The sequence below is a fragment of the Dromaius novaehollandiae genome, chromosome W (assembly GCF_036370855.1).
Source record: "Dromaius novaehollandiae isolate bDroNov1 chromosome W, bDroNov1.hap1, whole genome shotgun sequence".
Lineage (NCBI taxonomy): Eukaryota > Metazoa > Chordata > Aves > Casuariiformes > Dromaiidae > Dromaius > Dromaius novaehollandiae.
Genome location: NC_088130.1, coordinates 34,991,507 through 35,011,640, shown reverse-complemented (window position 1 = coordinate 35,011,640; position 20,134 = coordinate 34,991,507). Strand labels below are relative to the sequence as shown.

Below are 20,134 nucleotides of genomic sequence, written 5' to 3'. Positions count from 1 at the left end.
AAGATCTCTATATTTAATTTGAACCCCTTGACTCATTCTTCTGTATTATTTATTTATACTTCTTCCAATACCTTTATGCCTATATGTGAAATAGGCAGAAGAGTGCTGTATTTCAGACCCACAGTGATAAATACTGCAGTTAGGGGTGTCAGCAGCAAAAGTTAGCTTGACTTTGTTCATGAAAGCTAAGCACGGTAGTGTTCTTTCTTGTGAAGAAATCCTTTGCAATTCTTTGTTTTCAATCAATTACACATTTTCTCCACCCAACCCCTCTTTAATTTATCAAGCCATTACTTTTAATTCTAAACTATATTTCCCAGTCAATTTAAGTCATTGGCTTGATTTTAGCTTATTGTTTTCTTTACAAAGGTTAAGACCACACAGTCTGAGCTCTGCTAACACACTGTATTATGCTACTAGTAGACAAATTTTAACATCACATCACATACAGTTGCAGTTGCTGTTGGAACATGCCTTTTAAAAAATACCTTTATTGGATGAAATTGTCTCTTTCCCAAGAAAAATCTGGTTCTTTAATATAATTTATTATGCCTTTTAAAATTCTGTCTGTTCAATAAAATCTTTGCTATATTATAAATACCTGTAAAGAAAATATAATTTAAAATTCTGAGAGAAAACATTTTTTTTTCCTTTTACATTTTTCACAAAACCCACACAGGTACCAAGGAAAGACTAACAATAAAAATAATTTACTCCTGTACAATATCCTCTGGGTTGGAAACATTCAAAAGAGAGACTTTAATGTTGTCCTCTGATGAAACTTTGGCTACAATATGGGAACTGAGCTTAAAACAAAGGAGGGTCCTATGTTTTCCCCCTGTTTAATCTGAGTGCTTTTTTCAAGGGCTGATTGAGTGTTGCTAGTACTTTCCTCACCTTATCATACCTGATTGACGACTGGCTAAGATTGCTGTTCTCTGAGGGAAGCAGCCTCTAAGCTTCATTGCACAGAAGTAAAGCCCATCCTAACGCACACATACAGGAATATTTTTGTAGAGATTAACTCCCAATTCTGAAAATTAAACATTAGTGGAAACATGTTAGTGTGCTCAATGTCCAATAGCAGCAATTAGAAATTCTAACATTTTGCTTGTTCAGTAGTTATAAATTGCCAGAAAGCTTGTGTGTTGAAGGGACAGCATCAGAAAGCTTTCTGATTTGGATGACTTCTGTATTTTTTATCACTTCTTGTTCTAAGCAAATTACTTAATACCAAAGGAGTGATGTAGTATAAGAGACATTCAATCTCAGAGTTGCTATTTTTGGAGTATGATAATATGGAATAGAAATATGGAAGAATTCTTCAAATCAGCTAAGTTAAATTTATCCAAAGCTGGCAAAAATGAGGACTAAGCCCAAGATTGGCATGAAACCATTAGAATGAATGATTAAGCAGAGATTTTCAAATCTCAAATTTGGTAAGACAAATTTCAAAGTTGTCTTCAGACAATCCTGTTTACCCATAAAATAAGATTTAAGTACTGTTACTGTAAACAGATTTTGTCTTAAATTACAAGATTTAGTGTGAAGTTTGAAAAATCATTGTCCAAAGTGATGATTTATCAGCAAAATGTTAAACTCCTGTTTTATAGACAATTGCATCATTTAATGGAATAGATAGTGAAAGATAACAAGTATTTCTGGAATGTTTGGAATCAATAGATAGACATGAGAGAGAAAGAAAGAGACTGTGTGAGGGGGGGAAGAGAGAGAGAGAGAGAAGTAAAACCTAGTTGGTATTTATTCAGGTTATCTTTAGCACTGTTATTAGGTACTGCGTTTTTCCTTCCACTAGGAATCTTTATTTCCTTGATCTAGATCCCCTCCAATTTCTGACTGTCCAACACTACACTGTTTTTTAATTATGAACAACAAAACAATAGGCCAATATTGACTTTGACTTTAAAGAGGAATGTGTGGGAAACTATTTCTCTAACAAACACTAACATTCGTATCATTCTGCTCCAGATTTCATTTTTTTCACCTGGGATAGGGTGATAGACCTTTCTGACCAGGCCGCTTCTCCCTTCATTACCCCTTTTCTTCTCACCACAGAATTCTCACCATGTTTCTCACTACTCTGTTTTTTCCTCCATCACCTTTTTCCATTTTTTTTTCCTGCAACTGCTACTGTCAGGGAGCAGCCTGCCCTTGCTCCTCCCTCAGAGCTGCCTCTATTTCCCTTTTACCTGTTCCTTCCTCATTTCCTTCTTCCTCCTCCACATCCCACGCTTCTACTTCTGACTCCTTTCTCTTGATATTCATATCTCAGCCCTGCCCCCCATCCACTTTCCCTTAACTTGCTAAATATTTAGGAAATGGTACAATCTACCACAGACATTCCAACAGCCAGTCTTTAAGTGAACTTTGCAGAAATAGTTCCCCTTTCCATACCACTTTGGCCATAGATCAAGGAAAGGACAGCTTTGTTGTCCTGACTGCTGAGGATGTAGACATCTCAGATGTTTGTACTACTTAACTTTAGAAACCTAACTGAGGCTCCAAAGGTAGGAGGCTGGTCTCCCCAAACTCATACAGTCAAAAAAAATAGATGGGTACTCCAGCAGGTAATTCAGAACCAGCATAAAAACTAGTCAAGTGCTCTGAAATGCTATCTATAGGAGCCTCTGTCTTCATTAACTATATACAGCCTGCAAAGACTGGGCTTACAATTCAGGCACTTCACTTTAGTTAAAATTAGGTGGCAAGAATGCCATTCCATGGTCTGAGATGCCTCATCTGGGGCTCCTTTATGTTAGTATGTATCTGCCTGTAGCCTAAACCAGGAATAACTTCATTACTGTGTGCTTAGAATAAAGCTTCTTGCCAGGCATGGATAGTAAATGACTGGTCGGCACTTTCCTGCAGTGCTCCAACCCAACTCCAGCTTTACAACTGCTCCTTTCCTAGAGAACAGAAGGTTGCATTGTTTGGAAAAGGAACAAAAAAAACTGTGACAGAAGCAGTACTGGCAGCCAGTCTTACATCTTGAATAAATGCCATGTATAAGAAAGACTGCAATATTTATTACAAATCCAGGGATGAGAGTATCTCCCCATAGCTTTGGCAGTTCCATTCAAAACTGATTGGTAATTCAGGTTTTGAATCTTACTGCATGCTAAAGGAATAGGGTGGAAGAATAAGTAATGTGAAAATTGTTTAAAAAGAGCATTAGTGTTTTTTTTCCCCAGGGGAATACTATTGCATTTCATGCCTGAGGGGGCAAGTCTACTCTGATGGTAATGAATAAAGGCTTTGAAAAAAGCTGTTACTAAAAAGCATCAGTTTACTGCCTTATCCTCCCACACCCGTTTTTTCCTCTTCCTTGATATTTGTGTTAAATATGAAGCAATCAAAGCAGCAATCACACAACTAGAGCATACAATAGACTTCTGAAAAAAAACTGTGGAGGTTGGGTGGGGAGCATGAATATTTCCAACTCAGTGCCATACCCTATAGTTTAGTTTCCTTCATTTAGAATATCAACCAAGGCCTGCAGCAGTCTATCATCTCTATGCTTGTATGGTTTGGCATTGTAAAAAAGATCAACATAGTCACTGTACAGACTTTCTTCTGAGTCTTTTAACTGGGAGGCCTTGTTTAACTTTTCGAGGGCTTGATAGAAGTGTTCATATGGAATATTTAACTTCTCACTTGCAGTCTTCTCTGGCAGATGCTTCTGAGCCATCTGTCTGCTAAAAGCACTTTGCAGTAAGTGTAGCATAGCCTCTGATGGAATTTTATCTTCTGCTTTGTCACTGCCACTACTGGTACCTTCTGTGACTTTGGGTTTTTCACTCAGGTACTCCTGTGTGGTATGGTCCTAGAATACAGAATAGTATAAAGAAGATTAAGTGTCAATGAAAAATTGACTGGAGTCAGATTTGCTCTGAATAGTGCGTGTGCGTGTACACACATGCAGATAGATGCTACTTTTTCATTCAGGAGCCACTAGCATCAAGAAAAAAATTAGATCATTATATAAAAAAAATGACTATCAAAAGGACTAGATGGTATAAAGTATCAATTCCCTCAAATAATTAGGAAGTTATAAATTCACATTCCAGGATAAATTCAGATTGGCAGCATACAGCATGCCATTTTACAGTGTGATCTTTCCCAGTCTTAGAGGTATGCTGGGCTGCATTGAAGGAGAACAGCTCCCCAGCTGTCTAACTGGAGGAAGTATATGAAGTGGTGATGGTGACTAAATGTGGTGCAAATCCTTGCGGAAAGGACTGAACTCGTGCTTCCATATAATCTACTCTGGAGATGCTGTTTTGCACTTTTCACCTGAGACAGGCTAACTAGCGGTCATGACTTATATCTCAGTGGAAAGATTAATGCCAAATACAGATTTGCAGAGAAGTCCGAGAGGTGTGGCCTCATTTCAGCACTGTCTGTTATGCCTCCCATGTTGACACAGTAGCATGTGGCTGCATAACTTCCTCATTTCCACTGGGATTGTCCTTCTAATTGAATACTAATTTTATCTTGAGCTGTTTTACTATGTCCACCAAACTTCTCCTACAGTGTCCCCGAATCCAGCTTTACCTTATTTCAGCCTTAGATTCCTGCACACAGTTGCCATGCCTGTGCACACTGACTTTTAATGTATTTGAAGACCATCCTCATGTCTCCTTCAATCTTCTCCTTCCTAAACTGGCTGAGGAAGGAACATTTCCTCTGTCCATTTTATGGACACACTAATTACTTAACGGGGAGAGAAACAGATGTGATGTGATTAACAAAGTATTCTGAAAACCTTCAGATAATTAAGCATCGTGAGAATGTACAATTTTACCATCATGTGCATTCAGAAACCCACTACTACTCCCAGAAGCCTAAAAGGTTTGTTTTCCATAAAGCGCTACTTCAAAGGTAAAGAAGGGGTCAAAAAGGAGCTGGAAGCAACAGATACGGTTAGCTGAAACCCTCTGAATCAGCGAGTCCCTGACTTCTGTGTTGTCATTTGTTACAAGCTTCATTCCGAACTTTCTGGAAGCACTCCAACAGGCAGGCTCCTTTTGGGTCTGAGACTTGCTCTCACTGGAATTATAATAAATTTAGTGTACCTGTTAGACAAATAATCTTCCTTCATTATACCACTCAACTGCATTAGATATCGAGTTCACAGCTTTAGTATCAATATCCTCTTAACATCCTAAAACCCTTAGATGTTGGTATATGAAACAGAGTCTAAAAAAGATACCAGTTGTTGACATGGACAAAATTACAACACTCACACAACTTACATGTGGTTAACGGCTGCAGGCAGTGAATACAGAATGAATGTATGTCTTCTCACGAGAAAAAATACAATTTTCTTACAAACTGAAAAATACATAAGGAAGTAAATTAATGTGACACTACCTCTACAAGGTCTGTCATCTTTTCCACTCCCCTTCTGTCATTTTGCACAGCATTGTAGGATGTGTACACACGTGGCTGCTTCATGTGTTCAGGCTGGGTAGAAGTGCCATGCAAAATCAATTTCCAATTTACAATCCTCCCTTCATTTTGTATTCTTCTGGACTATAAGACAACGATGGCATTAGCATAGGCTCTCAGGAAGTAAGAAGATGAAACAGAGGACACCTTTTCTTAAGGTAGACAGAAGCCACTAAAATAAATTATAGGGCTTTCAATATTTAAATGTAGACAATGATTTAAGCACCAAAAGACATTAGAAACAGAATATGTCAGAAGGTGGAATTTAATACAAGGACTTGACTACTCCAAATATTCATATTTTAAGGCAACATATTATAAATGAATCATGTGATCATCAAAGGAATTTCATCATAACACAGAATGCCAAAAATTACTGAACTAGTATTTTGTGTTACTAGGGTTTCTTCACCAAGCCAGTCCCTGGCAATGTCACCACAAAAGTTGCCATTTAAATAGTCATTTGGAATAATATTGGTTGATGTACAGCAGTAATCTGAAGCACAGCCTGTGGAGGTGAGCAACAAATGCTTTATCCATTACTTCTGATAACAGTATTTAAATACTTGAAAGTAGTAGAGACAAGCATGGAGAATGCTGAAACTTGCTTTTACCAAAGCTGCTTTGCGTAATTTTTGCTCAGACATTAGTTACTTAAGACAGCTGCTGAAGCGCTTATTTTTTGATAACGCCTTCCACTGAATTTTACATATGTTTGTTGTAGGTTTCAGGAACTTCTCTCACTTGAAAATGGAAAGCAAGAGGTAACTACAAATAAAATGCTCTTCTTAACTACATTCCAAAAAATGTCTTATATTAGTTACAAAAAGCAAGATATCTGTAACCATGGGGTTAGCTATAAGCCTACAGTATTAACACTACACTGTTGATAATAATATTTACTTCTACTGCCTTGTCCATCTGCTCAGTACTTGGCATTATCCTGCTGTTTACAATTTGAGGCCAATAAGGGTTGGAGGCTCAGTGTCTGATAGGAAGCATTCAGTTTTTGGCAGGATCTGACCCCTAATGACAAGCTTATTAACAGACAACTTCAATGAAACTCTCCAGAGATGAGTGAGCTTGATCACTTTCTCTTCGAAGAGGATGATTTTTCAGTTGCCTATCAAACAGGTTTTTCTGGTGTCTCACTGTTGTAATCCATATGCCCAGGTGGTTTTAGTAAACTTATTTATTTTATATCTGTAGATTTCTTGACTTTAATCCTTAAAGGTTTTTCAGCAGTAATTATGCTGAAAAGAAGGTAGGGAAAGATATACAGCAGAATAGCTCTCTAAGGTCACCTGAAATTCATTAATTCAAAGGTTCTGAGTTAATGAAAATTATGAACAACTACCAAGAAGAGACTAGATCTATCCTGTGCTCTTCTCAGCAGGAAAACCTAATCTGCAATTAATCATATATAAATTATATTACATACTCCACTCCATAAATCACAGAAAATTGTATTAAGTGATTTTTCTCAGTGACATACAATGTGAGAAATATATAGGCATGAACTTTTATTGATAGGTATGCATCAATGAAATGAAGCTGGTTTTGTGTTTATGTAATGAACAAGAAAATCTGACCCTATCTTCTTTGTGTCTTTCCGAGCAGCCTAATCTTTTAACCAGATGGATATTTACTCCAAACAAAGTCCTGTGGGAGTCTGCTTAATGAGAAGACCCTCTCTTCAAGATGCTTGATAGTGGCTAGCAATCATTTTATTTATGTTAGTTTCCAAATACTTCGCTATTTAATATACAGTTTACTTACCACATCAGTAATTCTTAATACCCAGGTGCCTGTTGGATTCTCTCCCCATGTGTGAACAGACATGAAGTCCCAGTTCTTAAAGCCATTAGGAGACTTATCTCTCTCTCTCTCAGCCAGTAAGACAGTGCTGGTCCCTATGTTAGTGTAAGAAATCAACAGAAGTAATTGTTCATCCACATCTGCTTTTATTTTTCAGATTACTCATCTTGCAGACCATATAGTGCATGCGCAGGTAATCCAGTATATATAGTATTTAACACTGGCTTGTGGAATGGAAGAAATGCTATTACTGATCAGTGGTTACTTTAATTCTTTTCACAGCAGTATTTAAGAGCATAAAAACTATCAAATTAGGTCACATTAGAAAGGTACACCTTGCTTAGTATTCAGTCTCTAATAGGAGCCAGTAGTGGATGCTCATAAAGAAGCATAAGGAACAGATCATACATGGCCAGTCTTTCTCCAGCAATGAGCAGTTCAGGGAATTTTTGAGCTGGAAGTTTCTAAGCCAAACCAGCGTTTTAAAGAGCCACTGACAGATATATCTGTCTTTAATTTGTTTGCTATATTTAAATGCTTTTTTAATTCTAAATTCAACAGCATCCTGTGACACTGAATCTTGCAATTTACCTTGCTAGCCTGGATTACTGCTTGGAATGTGTGGAAGGTGACTATCACATCTTTAAGAAACAGACGTGGTAGCAGAGAGGAAAATACTGCAATAAATGAAGACCGTACGAATTAACATATTTTTATGAAATGCCTGAGCCAAAATAATTTTTTGTGGGCATCAAAAGGAGGAAGTCTTGCTCTCCTTCCCACTTCACAGTCCCTGTTCTTTCTCCTCCTTTCTCACCTTTTTTGGGGGTTAGTTTCCTGCTGTTTTAATGAGTTAGACTGGCTTACCATGAAAACAGACAAGCAGCAAGGGAGTAGGAACAGGTACGGGGGAGTGAGTGAAGGGACACGTAAGGCAGTTTAGGAAGGGGCAATGGGACATCTCCTTTCAGTATCAGTGAGTTGTTAATTCATCTCACACAGTATTGTGAAACCAAAGGCTTATACAGAACTCATCATTTCACGTTTTTTGGTGAGTGAATGTAAGTTTTTACAGCCTGAAACACTAACAGGGTGAAAAGCATTCGCATTATTATTAGTATTATTATTATAAAAATGCAGCAGTTCAGAAAATATTTCTGCAGCAGAAGAGATTTTGCTGCACAGTAGGAGACTTGTTGTGCTTGTTTGCATATAAAGAGAGAGCAAGGGAGCTCTATTTACATAATACAGAGCAGAAAGCCCCAGGGAGCCTTATCACAAGCTATAAATACATTTAAAGATAACACCATAAATACAGAAAAGGAACAACATGCATTTGGTAGGAACATTTCAAAGAAAAGTGGGAAAACTGCAGGAACCAATGGAAAGAACAGTTTAACCATGACAGGAACATGAGACAATAGTGGAGGCAGTAAAACCAACTATTGCTACCTCAATTAAACCCGCAGAAGTACGTAGGGACATGAGAAGATACTACTGTCATCAGTCTTTCAAAAGGAGTGTTTCACTGAGGTTCACCATAATTCCTAGACATTAGCAGCAGAACAGTATCTTAGGAGTGAAATACTTTTATAAAAGTGAAGTGAAGGCTACTGTTCCTGTCATCTCCATCATGTGCCTAGAGACAGTCCATCTATTTACTCCCAAGCTAAAACTCATCTAAGATGGAGTTAAATTTGAAAATACACAGCAATAGTCAAGGGAAACACATCATAATAATATTGAGGTCATCTTCCATAACAAAGAAGGTAAATTCAGAAAAGGAAGATTTAAGGTTAGACTTGAAGGGAATCACAGACAGGTAGGGTTTGGAAATACACAGTATATACAACACCTTAACTCTGCTCTCTAGTAAGGTCCTGCAATAATCATGTGAACAAGGCTCTAGCATTTTATTATCTGTGAATTACTAGATTAGCCTCAGTATTAGTAAATTAGATTAGACTGATTTTTAAACTGGTATCTGAAAGCTTGTCTGTTTTTTTCCTAATAATATCAGCTGATCTTACAGAAGATCTTACTCTCTACAAAATTTTTATACTCATTCTGCTCTTTTTCTTCTCCTCATGGTGTTATTTCAGGGCACTGTCAAGGTAACTTGCCATATTCTAGCACATTTAGTGTAGTGGTACTAAGGTGCCTAACAGAGACATTGTGTTTTTAAATACACCACTGAGAAAACACAGTTACATGAAATCTAGGGAGTAGATTTCCTCCGTTTTCCATTAGTTCATCACAGTACAGTAAGGCTGATAAGCACTATCAAACTGTAATATGTTGTTTCTCAGTCTTTGCAGTGTTCATGTCCGGTCTCTAAAATGTAAGGTATTAGAAATGATGCCCTCATTTTTTCAGCTATGATTTCCCAACTTCTGTTTACAAAAATAACTCAACACATGAAGGCAGAGAAGGGGATTCAGAGAACCAGTTGCCTAATTCCAGGACACTTGGCCTCATACTCACCTGTTAGAAGTGACTAGTTTTGTCTAACAACGTACTGAACTACCTTTAATCAAGTGAAGAGCAAACAGATAGCTTTTAGTGAAATAAATTTTACACACTACCGCAGCAGAAGCAAAGCATTTCTTTTCCTCCTTTACCTGATGGAGATACCAGGGTGACATGAAGATCACCCCTACGGGAATATTCAATTGTTGCCTCAAGCTGCACATGCTCCAGTGATGCAATGGAGTCTTCTTGACCTTCACAGGCTTTTGTGGGAATTTCAACGATGACCTCCCCATTTGCTCTCAATAATCTGGCAAAATTACAGAAGTTCTTTGATTACTTACAGAAACTCTATGATACTGTATTATTTGCGAAGGGCAGCTGACACATTTGACACTCGTATCAGAATGGTGAGAAAGGAAAAAGCAAGAACAAATTTTTCATTCTTTCCTTTTTTCTGAATGCTCCAATAAAAACCCTGGGAGTCCTTGAAGCACAAATAATACTAAAGCGGACCAAGTTCTAGGGGCTGCATAAGCTTGACTTGTGCAACATACCCTGGAAACAAACAAGCAAATTTGATAATTGAGGGTTTCTGTCAACACTTCCTTATCCCACAGGAAATACAGAAAATAGTCTTTGCAGTCAGTTGTTTCACATGACTATATTAGATTTACAATTTAGTTGCCTCAGTGATATCTCCAGAAGAGCTGTTATCATAGAGCTAAATTTTGCAGGAGGCATACCCATTTTAATCCTTTGTAGTAAATTCCACTGCTAGGAAAAAAAGCATACATCTTTTGTACATTCTCAGAGCACTGTGCATAGCTTTCTTTGCACAATTTCCATTAATTTTAATGAGAACTGGCTATCTACATCTCCACATAAGTCATTGAGAATTCAGGATCTTGGGATCTTTGGTTTTATAATGTAAGATAGAGGATTGCAATAATAATATGTAAAGAGTATCTACTGTATTTACCACTGTATTTAATAAAAAACAGAAAAGAAAAAAAATAACAGATTGTGCAAAGCAGAGGGAGCATAAAAACAGATTGATAATAAAACAGGATAAATAATTGGTTACCAAGCAGTGACACTCCGCAACACTATAGTATGTTCCTACAGAAAGATTTTTGGTGCACTTACATAGTATAATTTGTAGTTTTGAAATAACTGCATTTATTCTATGGGGGGACAAAAAAGGTGTAAAGATCCTTACTGATTAACCAAGTTAATAATTAATTATAATTTACCTGTATTTTGAACTCAGTTTAGGCTCAATACAATCAGAGCATTTGTGAGTATGGCTGGCAGGTCTGCTCAGTGAGCCTTTAAGACACTTGTATTTCACAAGAGCAGTGCTATGAATGTGACTAAAGCTCAGAATATCACCCTATTTTCAACAAGTACTAGGTATGGCACAGAAAAAATTGCTAAGAGCAATTACAGCTTCTTTTTTCTTTCTTTCTTTCTTTCTTTTTTTTTAAGGCCTATGGGAGACTTTGGTGGCCTCTTCTTCATCTGCTGATAACTTTCATATCTTATCTGATCACCTTCAGTCTTGCAGTATCATCGATCCATTCGCTGTCTGCACAATCGGACACAATAATCTTATTCTTTGTTAAAGCTTTCATGGTAGTAATTTCCATCCATCTCACGCTAAATGGCAAAAAGCAAGAAGACAAATGCTGCTTGCCTGCCCCTGGACTCCTGAGGCAAAAACAAACAAATCAAAAAGAAACCTCTTGGCTGTAGTCTGGCTTGGAGCAATCTGTACAAAATACTACCCTTCGGGCTTTACTAAGATAGATGCAATCTGACATAAGATTAGCTATTGCTAATGCAAATTCTTACCTTGGTTCAAAGCTTTTGTCTTTGACAATACACTCTTTCTTTTCTGGTACTCCTTTCCATCTTTTAGGATCAGCTAAATCCACCAGTGCATTGGCATTGAGTAATCCAAACCCAAATCGGCTGTTTACCATGAGTCCAGCTCCATTCTTTTTCCATCCTGGATTGCCAGCCAGTGGATCATATTCAGAGGTCCAGACTACCAAGTGTTGCATATCCCTCCAGGTTAGATTTGGGCTGTTGCGAAAATGTTCCTGGTTAGTTTTTACAGGACTATCTATCAATTTTCTCTCAATTACTAGTCTGCAATAGAACACGTTTAAGAATGTATATGGCACCCACTTGTTCTAAAACCAAGAGCATGGCATGTTTATCCTCACAGTACTTCTTCAGATAGACAAGATCTCTGTTTAAATGAAGAACTGATACCTAGCAAAATTAGAGCCCAATTCTTCAAAATTATTCAGGCATTTAAAGGTAAGTATCCAGCAAAGCTGACATTTCCTACCACTCTTCGTGGGGCCTTAACTTTGAAAATTCACTGGGTATTTGTCTCTGTCTGGGGTTATCTACACCCTTTAAAATATAGCCCTAAGTATCTTGGCTTATGTCATGAAAGAAATGCAAGAGAAAAGAGAGATGAACCCAGATCTTTACAGGACTAAGCCTAAGCCCTAATGCCTAAAGTGCTTTCTTTGAAAAGGCCATTGTTCTCCTTCCTGGCCCCTCTTCTCTCCTTCCTTCTTTCCCCTGTGTATCATATATTGGGACTACCAGCCCTACAGGATTTGCACCTGCCTGCTCTGACAGTCCAGCTTGGGTACTTGCATTTTATGTCACATCACCACCAGCAAAGGTTCTGCAAACTGAATAAAGACTTCACTTAAACTTGTGCAACCTATTGTCCTCAAATTATGTTCTCCTGATACATGTGCAGCCTCACCACCTTTAATGCAACTGATTGGACCTCAGTAAACAATTGTTGACATTGCACAAAGGTCTAAAATCCCTGGCTCATCGCCTCTTACATGTGTTGGCCCTGCTTCGCTAGGTAGGTGCTGAGGCAAGTAGCTGCTTATTTTTGTCATTAGACTGAGCAGATCTGATTGACAAAATGTGAAGCTGCAGCATAAGATGCTGCCACTTTTAAAAATACAGCATTCGGGGGAAGACAGTGGGATGGCTGAGACAGAGGAGTTTCAATGGCAATTTTAGGACATCTTACTTTGCTTCCAAAGCTAGAGCAAAAATTCCTGCTGCCAGTGGTGCAGATGCAGAGGTCCCAGTGTGAGTCTCTGTACATTCATTGTGAAGATCAGCACTTGTCTGATAAGAAAACAACAAAAAAACAACTGCATGAAATACGGTCATATCCGTACTCAAAAACATAACCATGTATCCTTTACTCAGTGCGTATTAATACATTCCTCACCAGCAGACTAAGTGATGGATGTTTAAATCCGTTCATATTTCCATCTACTCTTTTTACATCAACTATAATTTTTGTATCAAAATGCTTTGTGTTGGAACAAAATACTCCCACACTGAACATCTTACTTTATTCTAAGGTTTCACAATAAGTGTTTCAGGCTTACTGGTGAATCATAAAAACACATCATTGTGTTGGGTCTAGAACATTTAAAATCACTGCCTGCTTCAAAATTACTCAAAGGATTAGTACTAGTGTTCTGCTCCCTCTTCAGCAAAAGAACTACAATTTGCAATAAAGCATGCGCTTTATTTCGAAATTAAATACCAAAATCATCTGCCCAGGTATCTCAAGATGGAAAGGGAGAACGCTGAAACCTTCACATCACAGCTAAAAAGAGAAGCCATTTAGGAAGGACCAATCTTTTGCCTAACTTGCAATGACATTATTTTAATCCCCATCCATGTAGTTATTGTAAAATTAGCATCAACCCGAGCAGAACAGAGAGTATAGCTCCTTGAACATTATTTTATCACAGCAAATTCCTTTAGGACAAGTTATTTCTTCAAAAGGTAATGAAGGCACTGATGTGTCCACTTGTTAAGTACCTTTTACTAGTTTGGAAGCACCACTGTGGCTGTCATCAGCAGGAATGGAGGGGCTGAAAATCTCATAGAAAGTAAGTGGTAGAATGGCACGGAATACCAGAGGTCCTTATATTCTAAATCTCTTACTTTTTTATTGTTACAATCCCATTTACTCTGTATCAGATCCTACCCATTGGTTGGGACCTTGTTCTCTCAAGGAGATGAGATCTGCTCTTTTTGAAGAACAGGACCACATCAAACTTGATGCAGAGACCTCTGTCACACCAAACACCAGAATATTTCAGCATCCTGATATGATCACCATTGCCATTTAGCCATTGCTTTACAGTAGAGGATGTTCTGGGAATAAAAGCACTTTTTGGACTTCTAATTCCTCAGTATTTTAAGATGGAAGTACTAAGCATGTAAAACATAAGTAAAGCAGGCACTTGAAATTAGGCATATAAAAGCTCTCACTTGTTATTTTCATATAAAATACATATCTATGTATGTTCTGAATCTGGTAAAAACAACCTACAATTCTTTGGTCAGTATAATCCCCACTGCTGTATGCTGTGGCCAGAGTTGAAGAGCACTTCTCTGCATACCAGGGAGAAAGGCCTTGTTGAGAAGCACTGCTAATGGAGATAGTGTAGATACTATCAGTGTAACCATCACAGTCACAGTTATCACCCTGACGACCTCCATTTCCAGAAGCCCATACAAAAATGGAGCCTTTTCCATTTCGTCCCTAGAGGAAATGAAAGAAGTGATTACCAAAGGAAGGGGAGAGTTTTCAGTCTCTGCAATACATTCTTAACTACCCCTCCCCTCAAAAAATAACAGCATAACATCTCAGACATTTTCAGATGGAAGAGGACAGTCTCCCATATGCACTGTAGAAGACAGAGATGGAAGAAACTGGCTAGACGATATATCCTACTTCACACCCTGTAGTAATACCTTTTAGTTTGTCTAGTCTAGATTAAGCGTTCCAGGTACAGCAACTTTCCTCCAAATAAATAAGTTTTAGATTTAAAAAAAGAAGCTCTGATCAACAGGAAATTTTTTCCACATGCTGATGTTTGGTCCTAAGCATTTCTAGGAAAAATCACCATTTTTTTAAGAAATGCAAGTTCATCAGGAGTTATTTCACTTGCATTTCTTGTAATCACAGAAACATGAGTAAGCAGTACGAGTGATCCATGATAGGAGTTTTACACACAATTCCCTTTTGTAATGAAGCCTTTCACTGTTTGGCATTCACTTGCTGAGTAACAGCAAACCAGTAAGCACATCTGATTGAAAACCCTCCTTTCCCTTAAAAATTTGTGGGACGGTAACCATCAGTCTCAGGACACAATCACTTTCATTCCCCACTCTCATCTCCAGTGTATAATGAGGTAGTGGCAGCTAATAATTGTTGATGACAGCTGACAGCAGAGTGATGCAGCAGCATGTAAACCATCACAGCTATCCTAGATGAAATAAATATCAGATATTCTGTCTTAAACTGTGCTAGCCCTTCAGTGGAAAGAATTTGTTTCAGGTGAAGAGCAAAAGCTTTTATTTTCATTCTGTGTTAACAGATGCATATTCACTGCAAACAGCAGTCAGAGATACAGATTTTTATCATCCTCCCTCACACAAGACTTGATTTTACTTGTGCAATGCGTAAGAGACATATGCTGCACTTAAAACATTAAAAATAAACAAATAGAAAAATAAGTTGCACTCTTTATGATACAATTGTTAAAATGGGAAGGGCAAGCCACGTCAATTACAGTCAATGAGATAATATCTTCTTTTGAAAATAAAGGCTGCAGTCCAGTGAAGCACTGGTATATGCGAGCAGCTACTTTGATTTCACTTGGAGTGCTACTAACGTCTCTCAGATGCTTAAGGCTAAGCATATGCTTAAGAGCTCTACTGGGCCAGCAATAAAACCGGTGTGCAACTCCATCTCTGACTGACTTAAATGGGAGTGGAGAGCATCCAGATCCTTGCAAACAGAAACCCTGCAAATTAATGGGTAAGTGTGCTTCCCTTAATAAATAAAACTACTTGTAAAAATGATTTGTTTTCTTCACCACAAAGACAATCTGCTTTTTCAGAGCAAACCATGGAACATCGGCTTCCTAATTCTTGCCTTCATTCTCCTTCTTCTCTTGCTGCCTACTTACAGACTTAGATCTCTGTTTATCATCAGCACATTCCTCTCAGCCTCCATTCTTCCCTCAGTGAATGCCTGTCAGTTGTCAGACTCTTCTTTGTCTTCTTCCCTCCTTCTGTCTGCTAACGTTAATTGCCCTTTTCTCCAAAATCCTTTCTTTGCATGTGCCCTTCAAGCTTGCCTCCATTCCTTTCCTTTCTCATCTGTTTGATTCAATTTTCTTCTCTGTATTAGCACCTGGCCATCTTTACATGTCTTTTCACATCATTGGCAAGAGTAGTTTATTTATATATCCCCAATAGCTCTCAGTCTGCACCCTACTTATCATCCAATCAGATCTAAAGAGGATAACATAAAAAAAGAACTGTAAAACCAATGTTTTCAATATTCTCAATCATGCATTTTTACTGTCTTCATTTTAATTGGAACATCATATGCATCAACTTCTAAATCAGTGCAATTAACACAGTACAAGTCCATCCACAGGGTGCTAAAATGCATCACTATTTCACCAAGTAAAATATTCACAGAGCAGAAACTTTGTACTAAATTTTTATAGGCTCTCAGTGTAGAAATCCAATTACTGTTCAGAGCAAAACAAGCAGGCAGGGAAGGATGGGGGTAGGGTGAGACAAAGGCAGCAAAAGTAAGGGTGGAAAAAGAAAGGTTATTGTGGAGGATCCCAGCCTAAAACCAGCTTAAAAAGCTCTAATGGTGTTTTTTAAAAGTCATGTTCTGGCTGGTAATTTCTCTGACCTGTACAATTAAAATCTCTTTCCCCCTTTTCAATTGTGTTAGGGCGACAATAGCACAAACCATTTTCCTTTCCTCCCTGATATGAACTATCTTAAAATTCTACTCCCTGCATATTTCACTGTAGCTTTCTCTTAAGTATCCTACCTGTTTTATCCCATACTCAAAAGCCTTCTGTGCCAGTCTGCCGGGTCCCTCTACAGTTTTACCGTCATCATTAGGTCCCCAGCTTGCACTGTAAATATCCACGTGTTCTGGATTGAAGCCAATTGAACTGGCTTCAATGGCATCAGTGACTATTCCATCCAGCATACGTATACCTTAACAGAAAAAAACAGGCAGATTGCATTTATTTTCTGTTCTCTCTTCTTTGTCTTACATAATCATTTGTAAGGTTTCCAGCACAATTAATACATAATTATTGCACCATAGGCTACTGCTGTTCATTGAAGTAATACTCAGCACAGTTATAAAGTCAGTGTGAAACAGTACACTCACCCTTTATTTGCAGAGTTTGGTACTCTCTACGAATATTAAAGACAAACTTGTAAAATCTTGCTTGCACCTATTTACTTCCTTCTCTCTTTTTGCAGAGAGCCAAGAAGATATGTTATATACTGTTCCTACTTTTTCTCATTGTATTGTGAGTTCTTCCTTGACTTCTCTTTCTTCCTCTCTGTTAAATCTGTAACAGATGTCTTTCCTCAAATTGCTAATAAGTCACTGAAATTAAACAGGTTTTACCAACATTTTTTTATCCTTAAGAGTTCTAAGAGTTTGAGTTCAAAGAAGCAGTTCAGAATGTTCTGCCTAAAACACTTTATCCTCACAGTCATTAAGTTTTTGCTGTCTTTGTAATGCTATTTCACTAGCTCTCCAATCTTCACCACAAAAATTTCTCACTATTGTTTTACTACTTCATTTTTTCCACTGTGAGCAATCCAGAGATGCTCATGATATCTAGCCGTTAACATTTTATTAGGAACTGCATGATATAACCTCCAGAGAAAGTCTGATCTCAGTGATACTTAAAATTCAGTGGCAGACAGCAGCTCATTTGCACTAGATCTTTAGCTCTGCAAATCTCTAGATCTGCACAAGGATTCCTACCACTGTCCACTGCTGGATGGGGATAGAAGTAGCAGGAAGTCTGGCAAAATTCCCACTATGACATGGCTCTCCCAGCAACAATATAAGAGCCAGAGCAGTCAGGATTCAGCTTGTGTATTCCAGCAATAAAAATGTCTGGGTTCTCTTGATCTTGGCAAGTTAGCACTACAGCAGCTGCACCATTGCAGGCAGTTGGCGAATTATGAATACTCATTTTCTAGCGTAGAAGTTCATGTGGATTTTTCCACAGCAAAACAGGCAAAATGTGAGTGTTCTATACAAAAAAAAGAAAACCAAAAACCCCTTTGCTGTGCATCTCAGTCACTCATGCTTTTTTACACACTATTAAGTAGGAAAAAAAGCCTGTAAGCATAATTCTTCTCCCAAATGGCTAGTCTTTAAGACTCCTAACATCTCTGAGAGAAAGTTGTGTTTTATTATTTCATATTAGTTAGTGGCAAAATGAGACATAAAGGAGTTGACCAGCTCAGCCACTGCCACTCCACTGCCAGTGGTCAAGCTGGAAGTAGAATCAAGGTATATCTTGTACTTCAGATGCTAAAAAACAACACTTACCCTGGCTAGGCTTAAATTCATACCATTTTGAATACTCATTTTTTGGCTCAGAATCGTGAGATTCTCTCATACCATTGTGCTGTAAGCAAAGATCTGTCTGTGGAAATGACTGCAAGCACCGGGTGCTACGTTGTAACATATAATGAGATATTGGGAATGTAGACACTGGTATACAGATATTTCCCAAACAAGACAAAGCCAGCCACACAGATAAATAATGCAATAAGGATGAAAACAAAAACACTGACAACACAGTGGTGAAAACAATTCAAGAAGAAAACTGCTGTCTTAGCTTTATAATCAGCAAAAATCCTGCTCATTTAAGTCAACTCAGAGATTTGATGACTACAGTGATATTTCCCTAAGCAGATTCCAATTACTTGCTCCTGCACACTGTTTCCTGTTCTTCCACATGCTTATTCCCGTCATCAGTCCCACAAATTCAAAACCAGGCAAAGCCCAACATAATTTCAGACAGATACATGTATCTGCCTGGCAGAAAAGCTATTTTTAGCAACACGTCACTGTGCTGGAACTCTCAGCCCAGTCCTTTGTAAAATGGAGCTTCTTAATCATTTGATTTCCATGGCAGCACCAGAGAAATATCGTAGCACAGTGCTATGGTTAGAGATGTGTAAATATATATACTCCGCTTTACTACAAAGAGGATTGATATGCACACATTTCTGAGCTCTGTAAAAAATAACAAGTGGATTTTAAATGAGACTGAAAGGTATCACTTTTAAAACTGGCATTAAGAAGTATTTTTTCACATAGTGCACAGAAAAGCCTGTGGGACTCATGGCCATAAGATATTGAAGAGACTAATCAAGTAAAACATTTCAGAAAAGGGCCAGACATTAACATCACTAATGAGAACATTCAGGATTGTGAAAGTTAGTACTTTTAAGGAAAACAAAAAATTTGAATGGAATGTTTTGTTTTATCCCTCAAAGCAAAGTTAAACCAACCTCCAATGTTGAAGGTTAGAGAACAAGCTATTCCAAATGTCAGGGTTTCTTTCTCTAAAGCAGCTACTGCTGACTGTCGGAGAGAAGGCACTGGCCACAGACCGCTGGATTTATCCAGTATGGCAATTGCTACAAGCAAACAGCCACTTAAAGTAGTCATCCTGAACTAATGTCAAACAGAACTGCGCAATGCCTCCTTTCATGGATTTAAAAAAATGCCTGTGAAGAAACAAAGCCTGTACAGCTTGGAACATCAAAAAAGTCTTCCAATGTTTAGCCAGTCCAAATTTATCTGAATCCTTTGAAGACTTCTCCAATCTCTCGCTGTTCTTCACCTACGCTTTTCTTACATCCCTCTCTCTTATCAGGCTAGTCATACATAACACCTTATAATTTCTTTCAGCTTTTTCATTCTCTCTCCTCTCCTGCCCAGGTATAAAGAGCTTTCTGGATAATCTGGATTGCTGGATTGCATTTCCTCCCATTGGCTCCCTTTTCTAGATAAATCAGCCAGCACACACTTGTAGTTTGCATATGCAAATGAAGACAGAGCACATGCAAATAACTGTGAAACAATCTTCTCTGTAGATGCAAGTGCCTTAAAATATGGGCACAGTGGGAGTTCAAGTATCTTTGCAGCTTCATCCATTTTGTCCCGCTTTGAAAATTCGGCGTCTTTGTCTTATGAGTGAGATATTTTATTTAAACAGAGCATGACAGTGTAATGCATTATGGCAAAGGCAGACTGCAAAGTTGACATCTATGACAGCTCAGTAGAGCAAATGGGAACCTACAAACTTAAGACTGAAATGGTGGGAACAGCAGTTATGGTTGTCAGTTGCCACTCATTGCCCTTTGTTTAAGAGGAAAAAGGCAGTAATGGAAAAACTAGGATTTTACAAGCCTCTCTTCCTGAGCTAAA

At 38.1% G+C, this 20,134-nt stretch overlaps 1 protein-coding gene across 1 annotated transcript in view; it reads right to left on the bottom strand.

Moving 5' to 3' along the window:
* Window positions 1-349: 349 nt before the first annotated feature.
* Window positions 350-20,134, bottom strand: part of LOC135324189 (neuroendocrine convertase 1-like) — a 30,570-nt gene continuing 10,785 nt past the window's right edge. Inside the window, exons 7-14 of the mRNA XM_064499921.1 lie at window positions 16,703-16,875; window positions 14,168-14,380; window positions 12,839-12,939; window positions 11,617-11,850; window positions 9,912-10,069; window positions 7,252-7,385; window positions 5,395-5,556; window positions 350-3,844 (exon numbers count right to left, since the gene is read on the bottom strand). Coding sequence (XP_064355991.1) covers window positions 3,482-3,844; window positions 5,395-5,556; window positions 7,252-7,385; window positions 9,912-10,069; window positions 11,617-11,850; window positions 12,839-12,939; window positions 14,168-14,380; window positions 16,703-16,875 — 1,538 coding nt within the window. The 3' untranslated portion in view covers window positions 350-3,481. The remainder of the gene's footprint in view (window positions 3,845-5,394; window positions 5,557-7,251; window positions 7,386-9,911; window positions 10,070-11,616; window positions 11,851-12,838; window positions 12,940-14,167; window positions 14,381-16,702; window positions 16,876-20,134) is intronic.